The sequence below is a fragment of the Pseudopipra pipra genome, chromosome 27 (genome assembly GCF_036250125.1).
Source record: "Pseudopipra pipra isolate bDixPip1 chromosome 27, bDixPip1.hap1, whole genome shotgun sequence".
In the NCBI taxonomy this organism is placed as follows: Eukaryota; Metazoa; Chordata; class Aves; order Passeriformes; family Pipridae; genus Pseudopipra; species Pseudopipra pipra.
In genome coordinates, this window is record NC_087575.1 from 3,291,383 (window position 1) to 3,306,456 (window position 15,074).

Consider the following 15,074-nt stretch of genomic DNA (forward strand, 5'->3'; position numbering starts at 1 on the left):
GTCCAGCTCTTGGTCCTGCACAGCACAGCCCCAAGAATCCCACTCTGTGCCCCAGAGCACATGTTTTAAAATATTAAGAGTTCTTCCCACACATTCCCTGTTACTGGCTCCTCCTTAAGTCAAAGTTTTGGTTAGTAGTAGAAAGGAGGAATCTGTTAAAGTTTCCAGAAACCTTCAGTGATAACAGGTCAGTGGCCCTACTCAGAGACTTGAATTTCCCTGGTATTTCTACAGTAAAATAAAACCAGGAAAAAGCAGGAATGTGTGCATGAAGGGAGAGGAGCACCCTCCCTGTGAGGGTAGGACCTCAGATAATATAGGTCAAGTAAGTAACATAAGGAAATCTCAAACTTCTCAGGTGTTCTTCCTCTGTCCCAAATCAAAAGAATTTATAAAAAAGCATCAGGTTTGTCCTCAGTGTTGATCCTGTTTCTCTGAGCCTCTGCCCACACCTAACTGGACCCTCCCAAAGGAAGTGGGGTGTTCTTGCAGATTAAGCTCTCATACCCTGTGTTGTAGTTGTTATCACTATTATTATTGTTATTATTTCCAAAAAATCAGCCCAAATTCTATCCAAGACATCTCTTGTTTGCTGTCCTGAGATTCTGCAGTGGTTATAACCCACCTGCCCTGCTTGAGAGACTAGGGAGCTCCAAGGGCAAGTCCCCCTCCTGATCCTCTCCACCCTGGCCTCCCACAGGCAGGATCACAGCTTTCCTGACTTGTTAGAAACTGCCTTTGCCCTTGGAATGGGATCTGGAACTGTATTGGTTCCTTCCATCTGAGCAAACTGGGCACAGAGGAGCATGTGGAAGGATGGCTGGATGATGAGGTGGACCTGTTCCCTCCAGATCTCCAAGCCATGCAGATTAGGTCCCCTAGAGCTTCTTCCCTGTTTCACTGGGTAGGACTGGTGATGGATGATGAGATATCTGGTTGGTTGGGTCTCCCCTTCCTAGTTGGGTAGGTCTCCCCCTCCTAGTTGGGTAGGTCTCCCCTTCCTATTTTGGTAGGTCTCCCCTTCCTACTTTGATAGGTCTCCCCCTCCTAGTTGGGTAGGTCTCCCCTTCCTAGTTGGGTAGGTTTCCTCCTCCTGGTTGGGTAGGTCTCCCCCTCCTAGTTTGGTGGGTCTCCCCTTCCTACTTCAGTAGGTCTCCCCCTCCTAGTTGGGTAGGTCTCCTCCTCCTGGTTTGGTAGGTCTCCCCTTCCTAGTTTGGTAGGTCTCCCCATCCTACTTTGGTGGGTCTCCCCTTCCTAGTTGGGTAGGTTTCCCCCTCGTCTCTGGGCTGCAGATTCAGGCTGTGCATGTCCTGTAGGTGCACTGACAGGCTCCAGCCAGGAATCCCTGAGTGACTCTTCCCACTTCCTTCCCTTCCTCGCAGTGCCCAGTGCACCACCTCGGAAAGTGGAGGTGGAGGTCCTGAACTCAACTGCAATCCAAGTGTTCTGGCGCTCTCCAGTCCAGAACCGCCAGCACGGCCAGATCCGGGGATACCAGGTGCACTATGTCCGGATGGAGAACGGAGAGGCCCGGGGGCTGCCCCAGATCAAGGACATCATGCTGGCTGATGCCCAGGTAAGGACCCACCTGCTCCAATCTCCTCTGGAATCCTTGAGGGGGTGGGTGCTGCGGCTGCCGTGTCTCATCCCGAGCACTGTAACTGGAGAAGGCAGATGAGAACCTGTGACAAGGTCTGTGTTGTCTCTCTGCAGTTCATTTGTGCTCCCAGGCAATAGTTACTTGGAAGAGTATGAACTGCTGTCCCAGCGCTGAACTAAATATCATCCATCCTCCCCGTGTCTGGGAATTTTTTTAATTCAGGCAGAGGCCACAGTGGAATCTACTAATTTTTCCCACTCTACTTCTTCCTTCATGCTGGCCTGGTAACTTCTGACCTTGTGTGGCTGCTTGCTCAGGGACTCCTTCCTCATGCTGTGTCTCTGTCTTTCCCTTCTTTCCCCTCTTGTATTCTCACGTGCCAAACCTCTCTTGTTCTCTGCCCAGTGGGAAACAGATGACACTGCTGAATACGTAAGTAAACCAGTAAAAATCCTCTCCCATCCTGGTTCTGTCCCTTCCCTTCTCCCACTTCCTGTTGTGGTGTGATATTTTCCTTTTCCTTTATTTTTTTTTGCAGTGCCTGTGTGCCTGTTTTAGAGCCTGTTGGTGGTGTTCCCATGCATTGTCCCCACCCTGTCACTATGATCTGTGACCCTCTGTGATCGTGTCGTTTGTCAGCACGCTGCAACCCCACAGGGTTTTCCCTTTGGCTCCAAAGGAAAGATGGATCTGCTGCTGCTCCTCCATGGGGAAGCAGATGGGATCTTGAATTTGGGACTGCCTTGAACATGTCAGTGTCCTAAAATGGTTTGGGTTGGAAGGGACCTTAAAGACCATCTTGTTCCACTCCCTGCCATGGGCAGGGACACCTTCCACTTGACAAGGGTGCTCATGTGGGCTGGTCTGCAACACCTCTGTGTCTGGAAAAGATAGTTAGGCTGGGAAGCACTGGGAATTCATAATCCATGAGTCATGAGCTGTAAACAAACAGGGCATAAACAAACACTTTGTGCCCTGAAAGGGCCAAGATTCTTAAAAACTCATTGATACAAAGCACTGAATCACTATTGGTGCTTTTACTTGTAAGTACCTTAAAATCAGCCTGGCTGTTTGGCATTTGCTATTTCTGCTAAAATGATAAATGTTTTCCATAATCTTGCAGCTACAAAGCAGCAGGAGAAAGCATTTCCTCCTTGGAATGACAGGGTCCTAAGATAACACACGACTAAACTGACTGTATTTGTGTCTCCTGGAGACCAAGTGCCCTACAGAAGCGAGGGGGCCTCTTGTTTTTGTGATGGAGAAACTGAGTCTCCTGAAAGGCAAAGCCCCTTGCCTAAAATCTTAATAAAACTCAGTGGCAGGTGTGAAAGCAGAACAAGTTCTTGACTTCCAGAAGACAGACCTGTCCCTGCATCCTACAGCTTCCAGACCCATTGATCAAAATCCCACAGTTCTGAAGTTCTGCTGTTCCACTCCCTGCTCACCTTTGGGGAAATAGTTATTTTCAGGACTAACAAATTCTTCCCAAGTGCTGCCCTGAGATTTAATATCAAAAGCATGAAGGGGTGGTAGAGGAAAGCCATAAAAATGCACAGTATTCCCATCTCCCTCCTTTCCGAGGCCTTGGGGAAAACCCTGCTGCATGTGCTGTCATCCTGTTTGATTTAGCACGGGTGTTCCTTTTCCAACACAGCCCTTTGAAGGGCTGGGTCCCTCCTGGAGAAGGGCTGTTCTTCAGGCCAGTGTTCCAACAAAAGCTCCTGGGAGCCAGGTGTGGGAAGGCTGATAGAGGATGGGAAGGAGGGGGTGGGATTTAGGAGGGAGCTTTAGTGGGCGAGCTGAAAACGTTGTCTTGCACTTTACGTTCAAGCAATCCCTTTAATATTGTGAAGGCATTAAAAATATCTCTGAGGAGAGAAGAGAGGGGGTAATGGTGAAAAAAATGTAATCTCCCTGAAACCTCTGAGCCCTCCTCTGAGGCTGCACAGTGGAGAGGAAAGCTTTGAAGGGAGCGACGGCGTTTGGATGCTGAAGTGGTTTGTGTAGAAACAGGGAATGTGTGAGAGGTAGATCTGGAGGAGAACGCCTTGAACAGGGCCCTGTAGAGCCAGGCTGTGTTCACAGAGGTGTGTGTGCCTCATCCTGTGGCTCTCACTCTCCTGCCAGTTCCCACAGCTCCAGTCGCCCCAGAGTGTCTCGTGCTTTCGGATTCAATGTTTTCCTGCATGCTGGAAAAGGGCTGAGACTCCTGCAAGGAGGAGAGATCTGCCCGTGTGTGTGGACCCGAATACTGACAGGGTTTTCCTTTGGAATCTTGCAAACAGGAAATGGTCATTGCTGGGCTCCAGCCAGAGACTTCATATTCCATCACCGTCGCCGCCTACACCATGAAGGGAGATGGTGCTCGCAGCAAGCCCAAGGTGGTCACCACCAAGGGTGCAGGTGAGAGCCTTTTCCTGAACCACTGGGATTCACCCCTTTCCTAAAGCCAAGGTGCTCTTTTCTCCAGGCTCACCTTCTTTTCTCCCACTCCCTTCTTGAAGGACAGACTTGCAGTAAGTGCCATGCTGCCCCAAATTAATTCCAGCAAAGCACAAACCCCTTCATTCCTCACATGCAGCCCTCACCAGATGTCACAGTTTTCTGCCCAGTGCTGCAGGAAGCCCAGGCACACCCAGAAATGCAACAGGGGATGAATTCATCACTTTTAATCTCTCATTCTGTAACTTCCAGTGCACCAGCAGTACAGAGACTCTGCCTGGTGTGACACTGGAGGGACTGTGTAGCTACACTGGGGCCAGGAGAGGCAGAGCTCTGCTGTTGTGGTGGGGACTTTCAAAGATCTGAAGAGCAGCAGGAGACAGTGGTGGCTTGTCCTCCCACTCTTCTCTTCTGGCATCATGTCTGAATATACATCCCCTGTGTTCAGGACTAGCAGAGGGAGAAGTAGTGACAGTATTGACCTTTCCTGGCTCACATTTCGGGGACCTGGGCTCTGCCTGCACATACCCAGGTTCATCCCTCCTTTGACCTTCCTGGCACAGTCCCTGCCAGCCTCAGTACAGACACTGGTGCCAAGCCAGGATGGCAGGGCCTGAACAGAGGAATGACAAAGGGCAGCAGGGTGCCCCTTGCTCCCCCAAACAGCTGTGCAGCAGGCAGAAAGGATGGGTACACACATCACCTGCCCTCGCAGCATCTGGGGGTTCTGCTCTCATGACTTAAACCCCTGCTCTGCTTTGCAAGCAGGGCTTTGTGCAGTGAAGGAAGACCTGGAGCTGTCCCTCACCCAGCCCATCTCTTGTTGGATTGTGGTTACCTTCTTTCATTCCATTTTGCTCATGCTCTTTCTTTTTTTCCTGCTTTCAAGTGAGGGCTTTCTCCCCTTTACACTTCTCTGTCTGTAACTTCCCAACCCTGGTAATCTGTTTATTCACTTCATAGTTCTGGAGCTGTTGTCTTCACCTTGCCCGTAGCAGCTGCATAAACTGACATCATCCCTTGTTTCTGGGAGAGCACTGCTGTGCCTCTGCAGGCATCTAAGGCCTCTGCCAGCACTGCAGAATTAAGCTGGAAACCTCTGTCCATGCTCCAGAGGCAGCTCAGACACTCAGCCCAGTGTGCAGGACAGAGAGCTCGGGAGCCCTTCCTGGAACACACAGGGCTGGAGCTGCCAGTGCCCTCCCTGTTCTTGCCTTTTCCCTGCCCTGACTCAATCCCCATCTCATTTCATGTGCTTGTTTAGACAAGTGGGTGGGATTTCAGCCTTTCTCTCCCCTCCTGCCTCCCCTGCCCAGTTCAGAGACTGGTTCACAGGAGAGGGAGGTTGCTTTCCAGGACACAGCTCCTGCAGGTGTCACCTTTGGTGCCAGCTCTCAGGCTCCTGTGCTCACCCCTTGCAGTGTCACTGTGCTGTGAGAAGCCTTTTGCTTCACTCACCCTCTTCTCCTTCCCCTCCAGCCATGCCCATGTTTCTCCTCACTAGTTCTCTGGTTCTCTCCTCTCCTTTCCTTCTTCCAAAGCTCTCCAGCCTTTCCATTTTCCTCTCTCAGAGCCTTTCTCTCTGCCTTGCTTCCTTGTCAGTCTCTCTTGTCACCCTCCCTCATCTCTCCCCATTAGGATTTGCAGTGCAGGTGATCTGTCACAGAGAGATGTTTTCTCCAGCACAGCAGCTATTACCCAAAACTCAATTTCCCCCAATCTGAAATAGCTATTTAAAAAAAAAAAAATCTTCCAAATGGCTCTGTAACATTCTTACCTTCTTTGCAGTGTTGAGTCAATACACCTTCTGAGAGGAGAGATTTCTTTCTTTATCATTCAGGGCTGGGGGCTGAATTTAAATACAGTAATACATCCAATTTTCTCCTTTACTGTCCAAACCAATTGCAAAATAAAACACTTCCCCCCACTGCGCTTTCTTTTCACCTTCCTTCCAAACAATATTTGTTGTGCAGATGTAATACTTTCAAGCTCAGCTGATTATAGTAACATTTGTGATAAAAACTGAAACATAAAGGTAATGGCGTTGTTTTTCTCTTTAATGTGTTCCTTGGGCATTCCCAAGGGAGGAGGCTGCCTCTCCCAGCTCCTTCCCTAGCCATCCTTTGGCAGTTTGGAAGGAGTAAAGCATTTGTTTCAGAGACAGACCTTCATCCTCGTGTTCAGGTGTCAGTGGAGGCATCAGACAGAAGGGGTTCCCCAGTTTTTCCCTGTCAGGATCCTGCATCCTTCCCTGCTCCCTCTGTCAGCCACTCCAGCATTCCAACCCTCACCCCTCAGCTGGGCTTAAGCTGGGAGAGCAGGATGGGGTCCCTCCCAACTCCATTCTTCCTTCTCCTGCCCGACCAGGAGAAACACCAAGGCGGAGAGGAGGGAATTGGGTCTCTAATAGTGGAGCTGAGTGTCAATGACGCGTGAGCTGCTGGAATTAATGCTCTGCTTTCCCCGCCTTCGGGAACCTCTGGGCCTGCACGTGTCATTTAACTGTGGCTGTGGGCTTGCTTGGCAGTCAGGCAGTGCCAGGGCTCATTAGGCAGAGACATGGCACTGCTGAGCTCCCCCAAATCCCCCCAAATGCGGAGGAGCTCCCTGACAGGTTAAGGAGGAGCTCGCTAGAAACACCCCAGCACTTGGAGGGCTTCTCACTTCCTCTAGAGGAGAAAAACCACACGGAGGGAGCAGCAGCTCTCCCTGCCCTCTGCCTTGCACAGATTTTGGGCTCTGTTTCCACTCTCTGTGCTTCCTTCTGTACCCAACTGGGCAATGAGCTGCCTGCCAGCCTCGCTGAGCTGGCCCTGTGCCTGCTGCTCGGGACCTGGGGCTGCCCAGACTTCCTTCCCCATCCTTCATTACTTCACCCTCAGCTGCTCTGGACTTCCCAGCCTGAGCCAATCTGTTCCAGTCTCTTTCTGCATGAGTTGGGCTGTGTAATGGAGAGAGAGAGAGAGGACAGGAGTTTGGGGACTCCAGGTTTGTTCTTCCCTGCTCTGGGAAGCAACTGGGACAGGAGGCTGGGAGTCAGGACTCCTGAGTTTGTTCTTCCCAGCAGTGGGAGGGTGTGTGGTCCAGGGATACGGGAGGAGCTGTGCACATCTTTCCATCCTGAGCACAGGAGAGAAAATAAATCCAGAAATGTGTCAGTACCTCACAGCTGACATGTTGGCAGTGCTCCTCTTTTCCTAAACTGGATAGACACCATCCACCTGCACAGGGTGGGTGAGAGCAGCTTGGGTTACACGGGAATACCCTATGGCACACAGAGCCCAGTTGGAACACTGCCACTGGCTTCAGGACCCTGTTGCTGCAGCTGAAGAGTCTCTTCATCCCCTCTCCCCTTGTCCCACCTTTGGCTGAAGGTGTCTCTCTTCTCTCTCCTAGTCCCAGGAAAGCCCATCCTGTCTGTGCACCAGACAGAGGAGAACACTCTCCTGGTGAAGTGGGAGCCTCCGTTGGACGCGGAAGGCCAGGTGTTGGGCTACCGGCTCCAGTTTGGCCGCAAGGACGTCGACCCTCTGGCCACCTTGGAGTTCTCGGCGCTGGAGGATAAGTACACGGCTCCCAGCATCCACAAGGGCGCCACGTACGTGTTCAAGCTGGCCGTGAAAAGCCGGGCTGGCTTCGGGGAGGAAGCTGTGCAGGAACTCACCACCCCCGAAGACATCCCCAAGGGTTACCCCCAAATCCTCGAGGCGAGCAACGTCACTGCCATGTCGGTGCAGTTCGGCTGGCTGCCCCCCGTGCTGGCCGAGCGCAACGGAGCCATCGTCAAATACACCGTGGCCTACCGGGAAGCCGGTTCTCCCGGCAACCTGCTGGAGAAAGACCTGCCCCCCTCCCCAGAGAACTCGTACACCCTCAACGGCCTCAAACCCAACACCGCCTATGATGTTAAAATCCGTGCTCACACCAGTAAAGGCCCCGGGCCCTACAGCCCGACCGTCCAGTATCGGACGTTCCAGCTGGATCAAGGTAGGACTTACCGGTTTCTCCTCCCTCTCTCCCCTTGTATCCGGGGCTGGTGCCGGGAGGCAAGAGAGCTGGAGAGGTCAGGCCAGGCTCAGCCAGGCTCGTGAGTAAATGCAAAGCATTGTGGTGTCACACTCAGTCCCTCCGCTCCTCTCTGCCTTGTGCCAGGTAAGTCCCTTTTACCACTTTCTTCTAAGTTAAGTCCGGACACCTTCTGTCACTGGCACCTGGAGGGGGGGGCCAGTCGCTACACACAGGTGGGAAGAGCCTTTTCTTCAGCTTTTGCAAACAGCCAAAATTAAAGAGAAAACTAAAAAAAAAAAACAAAAAACACCACACTCAGACCGTGAGCTGGGATGGGTTTCCTCACCTGAGCATGCTCAGCCAGCCAGCACCTCGTTCCTGCAGCAGCCACCCAGGCCCAAAAGTGTGGGGGCAAAGCCACAGGCCCTCCCTGGGGTTAGGCAAGGGAACAGGGAGCACTGGGAGATGGACCTTGGCAAAACTCAAGCACAGTGTGGAGGAGGGAACAATCCCTTCCATTCCGGCAGCCGCAGCCAGACCCAGCCTGGCAGAGCCCTCTTCCAGCACCTGACATTCTCTTCCTTCTCTTTCCTGCTCTTCCTTCCCTCTGCTGCCTTTTCTTCTCCTTTCTCCCCTTCCTCCTCACTTTTTTCTCCGCAGTTTTACCCAAAAACTTCAAGGTGAAGATGGTGACAAAGACATCCGTCCTTTTGAGCTGGGAGTTCCCTGAGAACTACAACTCTCCTACCCCATACAAGGCAAGTGGAATTCAGGAGTCAGATCCGTGTTTCTTCCCAGTTTCCTGGAAATCTTGTCTGTTGGGTTGAATAAGAAGTTGTAAGAGGCAAGAATTCTGGATTCCTGCCTCAGATATGGGCAGGTAATGGTTGATCACTACCTCAAGGAAGTGGGCTGAAAATCAGGGCTGTTGGGTTGCATTCCCATCTCTGTTACCAAATCCTCGCTTCCCCAGACAAGTTACTTTTCGGTCAGGAAGAATTTCCTCATGAAAAGGATTGTTAAACTTTGGAAGAGGCTGCACAGGGAGGTTTGGAGTCCCCATCCCTGGAGGTGTCCAAGGAATGACCGGGCATGGCACTCAGTGCTCTGGGCTGGGTGACAAGGTGGGGATCAGTCACAGCTTGGACTCGATGATCTTGGAGGTCTTTTCCAACCTAAATAATAATTTTTCCATTTTCCATATTCATTTCTGGATAAAAACTGCTCTTCCCAGAGGAATCTGAAGGCTTTGACCTGCATCTGCCTCGTGCAGTGGGCACAAGAGATCAAGAGCTCCCCACTCAAACGCTTCTGTTCTCTGGCACAGCTGAGTGCCCTGTGATCCCTGCAAACCAAAGCAATGGGGAGGAAGGGGAAGGAGTTTGGCTGTTTGAGCAGTATCAGCCTTGCTTATGGGACAACCTCTTCCCCTCCTACAGATCCAGTACAACGGGCTGCACGTGGACGTGGACGGACGCACCACCAAGAAACTCATCACCCACCTGAGGCCCCGCACCTTCTACAACTTCGTGCTGATGAACCAGGGCAACAGCATGGGGGGGCTGCAGCAGAACGTTGCTGCCTGGACTGCTGCTGACATGTTGTCCAAGAAGCCAGAGGTGACCCACAAGCCTGATGCCGATGGCAACGTGGTGGTGATTCTCCCTGACGTGAAGAGCTCTGTGCCTGTCCAGTAGGTCCCTGTTAAACTGCTGGTTGGGGGGGTGCTCAGTTCATGTTTTGGGGTTCAGCTCTGATGGCTGGAGGCCACGGTACAAACCCACGAGTGTTCCCTCCATTTTCAGTCTTTTCCTGACTCTTGCCTTTTGGAGGTGCTTCCCAGAGCTAACAGGGAAAGCCAAAGAAATGCAAAAGGAATACATAAGGGAGACATGGGGTGGCCACTGATTCCAGCTCCTTCCAGGAGCTAAATTAAAAATAAGGGGCTTGCTGGGTTGAGCCAGTGGGGCAGTTTGGGCAAACCTACATCAGTGTGTGCACTCTCTTCTTCTGTGGCTTGTGGAAGGAGTTTAATTCCTTCTGTTCCTTCTATTTCTTCTGATTATTTCCAACTCTTAGGGCTTTCTACATTGTGGTGGTGCCTCTGAGGAAGTCCCGGGGAGGACAGTTCCTCAACCCCTTGGGCAGCCCTGAGGAGATGGACCTGGAGGAGGTGAGTGTGGGCGAAACCAGAGCCGGCTGTGGGGAGAGAGCAGGCATCTGTAAGGGGTGGGATGGTGAGCTGAGAGCTGGGAAGGGACCTTTGGGGTTCCTGTTCTCCACATTCAGAGTAGCCAAGGTGTGGGCAGTCTGGGAGGGATGGATTGGCTCTCCTTGCCGCTCCCTTCTTGGGGTTCAGAGCGTTCCTCTGCCTCCTGCAGCTGGTTCAGGACATTGCCAGGCTCCGGCGCCGCAGCCTCCGTCACTCCCGACAGCTGGACTTCCCCAAGCCCTACATCGCTGCCCGGTTCCGCTCCCTGCCCTCCCACTTCATCCTGGGGGACATGAAACACTACGACAACTTTGAGAACAGAGCCCTGGAGCCGGGGCAGAAATATGTCATCTTCATCCTGGCAGTGCTGCAGGAACCTGAGGCCGTAAGTTGTCCCGCTCTGCTCTGCACTGGTGAGGCCTCACCCTGAGTATTGTGGCAGTTTTGGTCACCATAATATAAGAAAGATATGAAGCTCTTAGAGTGTCCAAAGGAGGCAATGAGGATGGGGAAGGGCCTTGATTTGAAGCCGTGTGAGGACACTGAGGGCACTTGGTGTGTTCAGCTGGAGAAGAGGAGACTGAGGGGAGACCTCACTGCAGTTACAACTTCCTGGGCAGGGGCAGAGGAGGGGCAGGCACTGATCTCTGCTCTGTGGGGACCAGGGGCAGGACCCAGGGAATGGCCTGGAGTTGTGTCAGGGCAGGGTTATGTTGGATCTCAGGAAAAGGTTCTTCCCCCAGAGGGTGTTTGGGCACTGACCAGGCTCCCCAGGGCAGTGGGCACAGCCCCAAGGCTGCCAGAGCTTAAGGAGTGCTTGGATGATCCTCTGGGGCACAGGGTGTGACTCTTGGGGATGGTCCTGTGCAGGGCTGAGGGTTGGAATTGATGATCCTTGGGGGTCCCTTCCAACTCAGCACATTCTGTGATTCTGTGAAGTGCTGCCTGCTTTCCCCTGCCCTCTCCAGATCCTTATGCCCCTCATCCCCCTCATGGACCAGAGGCAGCAGCTGCTCCCATGGGAGCTGCCAGCAGCCCTGCTGCCCTCCTGGCATTCCCCAGAACTTTCTCCCAGGAGATCCTTCAGGTTTTTATTTTGTAAAGACCTTCCACTCCAGCTGTGAAGCTTTTGGATGTGGCTCTTGGAACTGTTGGTGCTTGTGGCTGCATTACACAAACATGCTCTTCCAAGCAGCCAGGCCAATGGCACAGGCAGCTCTGATATTCCCAGTCTTCCTGGGCAGGACTTGTATACTTGTGGCTACAAATTGGAGTCCAGAATGTGCAGGAACACTGAACTGTCCCCTCAGGACTTACACTCGAGTTCAGAGAGCCCTAGGTCAGACCCCTTTTCCTTTAAAGGCTGTCCTTTAATTCCTCAGAACAATGACCCCAAACATCCCGCTCTGGGAGCATATCACACCCCCTGGTCATTGCTAAATTTCCCACCACACACAAAGGGGAGGGGTTTTTTTTTATGGAAAACTACATGTGCTCTCTACCACTGCAACATTGCTGCTGCTTTCACTGGGGCTGTGTTTGGCTTTATGAAAACAACTGTTTTAATATTTACCTGCCTCCTCCCTCCTGCACAATGGCAAACAGCCTAATGCTCTGTTGTTCTTAAATCCCCCTGTGGAATTGTAGCAGGGAGCTACTGGAAATTAAGGGTTTTCAGAGGGTTTTTTCCCCAATAAATATTTGGTTGTGTACTTGATATTAAAGGCTTAGGCTGACACGCTTCTGAATGGGTTTCTCAATCGGATTACTGCAGCTTGTGGTAATTTCTGCTTTAGAACAAGGTGCTGCAGACTCTCTCTCACAGCAGCCTGGATCCACAGCAGTTCCCAAGTATGGAGCAGTATTTCAGTCTGCTCAGGGCTGATGGAGTCCAAGGACTCAGAGCCACTGTTCTTGTCCTGTCCCTGGCTCCTCTCCGAAACCAGCCATGCCAGTTCTCCTCTGTGCAGTTCGGTTTCTGGAGTTTCTCTGTAAGGTGGGAATGCATCCTCCCTGGAATGGGCAGATTGTAGTGCTCTTGAGAACAAGCAGTGCCCTTTAGTCAGGATTCTGATTCCTCTGATTCTCCTCAAGAGCCCAGTTCACTGCAGAGGGAACAGAACATACTGCATTTTATTAATTTGTATTTAATTGTGGGGGGTGGTTTTTTTCAGTCACCAGGCCAAGCGTTAATTCTTGTTTTAATCCCTTCCCTTTCGCTCTGTAATCCCATCTGACTGTCAAAATCCAGATGGTTACATGAGAGCTTGGAAAAAGTTTTTGGTTTTTTGTGGCAGTGGCAAGGGCCCAGAGATGTGGTGAAACAGAGGCACAGCCACCTGGTTCTCTGAAAAGCACCTTCCTGGCTGCAGCATGAGGGGAGCCACAGGCCCAAGGCAGGCTAGAGTTCACATGAGTGTGATCCTTCAGTGTTCTGTGTCACCTGGAGCACTGTAGGATGAAGATACCCTGTCCTATGGTTCTTCCCCCTGAGGGACACTGGAACAAGCTCCCCAGGGCAGTGGCCACGGCCCCAAGGCTGCCAGAGCTCAAGAAACATTTGAACAACGCTCTGAGGGACAGGGTGGGATTGTTGGGGTGTCTGTGCAGGGCCTGGAGTTGGACTGATGATCCTTGGGGGTCCCTTCTAGCTCAGGATATTCCATGATATGGATGCTCACAGAGAATGGCCTTTTCCCTGTTATTGTTTGGTTTGTGCTGCAGAGAGCTCACATCCTCTCTAGCAATTCCTCCTGTGGAATTCTGTATGCTTGCCTGCTATTTTCAGTCCCCATTCCGCCTCTGAGCTGTGCTCCACCACCTTTCCCTGTCTTCCAGACCTTTGCTGCCAGTCCCTTCTCCGACCCCATCCAGCTGGACAACCCTGACCCGCAGCCCATCATCGATGGAGAGGAGGGGCTGATCTGGGTCATCGGGCCCGTGCTGGCCGTGGTCTTCATCATCTGCATCGTCATCGCCATCCTGCTCTACAAAAAGTAAGAGCTGCTCATTGCCCAGATCCCAGCCCCTGCTGAGTGTCCCCAGCCCTGGTCCCTGAAGGGAATGTCCTCCCTGGTCCTGCTGTGGTCAGCTGAGGGAAATCCTTCCACTGGAGAGGGGAGCCCTGAGGCACAACGGAATGGAAGGGTGTGCCTGGCACAGGAGGATTTAGCGGTGGGTTGCAGGGACTTGCTGCTTCAGAATCTACCTTGTGGCACTCTCAGGAAAGCTGTGCTTGTCTCACAGCCACGTGTGCAATGAGTGTGTCAGGACTCTTGCCTGCCTCCTCCAGAATTGCTGCTCACAGCCTCAGGCCCCCGTTCTCTGTGTGTGGGCACAGTGAGGGGGATGCAGAGAAGGCATCTTTGACCTGTGGCTCAGCAGAGACCTCCCCTCCTCTCGAACTGGTTTTCTGCTGGAATTAGGAGACAAGAGCAGGGTGTGAGTCTGCAGGAGAGAGGAGGGAACAACCCCTGGAAGTGTTTCCCTTTTCCTTGGCTTTCTGAGCAGCTCGTGGCATGTGGATGAGAACTGGGGGTCCCTTGAACACACACAGGCCTCACTGTGCAATAGAAGGGGACAGGAAGGGAAGGAGAAGCTGAGCAAAATAAATGATGGCAGCAGTGGCCAACACAAGGGAGTCCTTAGCTGGGACATCTCATACCCAGAGTGGAGGGAGCTCTCCTAACCCAGCTCCATCTTTGATCTGCACAGGTGTGTTCACTTATGCAGGTGGGTGTGTCCTCTGCATCCCAGCAGGTGTGAAGCTGCTCTGGGCTCAGGAGACACCTTGTTGGTGCCCATTAGCTCTGATCTAATTGGGTGATCTTTGCTGGGCCCACCTTCCCACCTGTGCTGCCAGGGTTAGAGCTGAGCAAATGCTTCCCCTTTTCCTCTGCAAGTCCTTTCTAACCTGAACATTTGTCTTGTCTTGTCTTCTCTCCACTTACTGCTTTCCTGGACAGCAAGCCAGACAGGTAAGAGCATCAGATTTGCCATTTATTCAGGTTCTTTCTTGCTGTGTGTTAAGCAGTGTTTGCTGTCTGTGGTGATGGGGCTTTTTTGGTGCAATTCCTACCCTTAGATCTGTTCTTACAGAAAGCCTGTGTCAGGCTAGCATGGGACTGTGTTTGAACTGGAGCAGAAAAAGGAAAGCAAGCCCAGTTTTCTCCTGCTTGTCTATTGCTAAATGTAACGGCCCTTTCTCAGGCTGAGCAGCAGGGACAGTAAACGGCTCATAAAGTGGTGGGTTAATGGAGCAGAGAAACTCTCATTTGTGTGGCAGTCAGAGGTGAAAGTGGGTTTTCTCCGTGTCTGGCTGCTCCATGCAGGCTGTCCCTGAGCTACTGGAACTCGAACTGGAAGCAGAATCTCACCAGCTGAGCTGTCCTCACCCCACTGCAGAAGCTGTTCTTGCCCCCTCAGCCAAGGGCTTCTAACAGAGTCTGTTTATGGCTGCAGAAATGAGACTTATTTCCAACCATTTCCAAGACTGGGAGAGCTTTCATTGGAAGTGACTGAGGGGTTCAGTCCATGAACTATTTACAGCAGTTTGAGAACTGCGGCAAAAATAAACTGCTCCCGAACTGCAAAGTGGTGTCATTCCAAAATGCTGCCCCATGCAGTGCTGGCAGGGCTCATGCCACTTCTTCTGGCTATTAATGACATCAAGAGACAGCTAAAAATGTCCTGAATATCTTCCCCTCTGCCTAAGCAGTTACCATTACTGCTGCAGGCAGATTACTGGAGGCTTCTGTGCACCCTAAGCAGGAGAGGTGAGAGCTCCACAGCCACCTTACTGAAGGGGCT

The 15,074-nt window shown here is 52.0% G+C and overlaps 1 protein-coding gene across 19 annotated transcripts in view; it reads left to right on the forward strand.

Moving 5' to 3' along the window:
* PTPRS (protein tyrosine phosphatase receptor type S) overlaps positions 1-15,074 on the forward strand; it is a 166,377-nt gene that overhangs the window by 126,880 nt on the left and 24,423 nt on the right. For 6 of the 19 annotated variants that reach the window (XM_064636953.1, XM_064636952.1, XM_064636958.1 and 3 more), the window contains 10 exons: positions 1,383-1,576; positions 2,006-2,032; positions 3,889-4,006; positions 7,442-8,032; positions 8,714-8,811; positions 9,493-9,746; positions 10,133-10,226; positions 10,435-10,650; positions 13,104-13,261; positions 14,231-14,242. In XM_064636953.1, coding sequence (XP_064493023.1) covers positions 1,383-1,576; positions 2,006-2,032; positions 3,889-4,006; positions 7,442-8,032; positions 8,714-8,811; positions 9,493-9,746; positions 10,133-10,226; positions 10,435-10,650; positions 13,104-13,261; positions 14,231-14,242 — 1,762 coding nt within the window. The remainder of the gene's footprint in view (positions 1-1,382; positions 1,577-2,005; positions 2,033-3,888; positions 4,007-7,441; positions 8,033-8,713; positions 8,812-9,492; positions 9,747-10,132; positions 10,227-10,434; positions 10,651-13,103; positions 13,262-14,230; positions 14,243-15,074) is intronic. The other 13 variants (XM_064636956.1, XM_064636961.1, XM_064636957.1 and 10 more) reach the window with 5 other exon arrangements.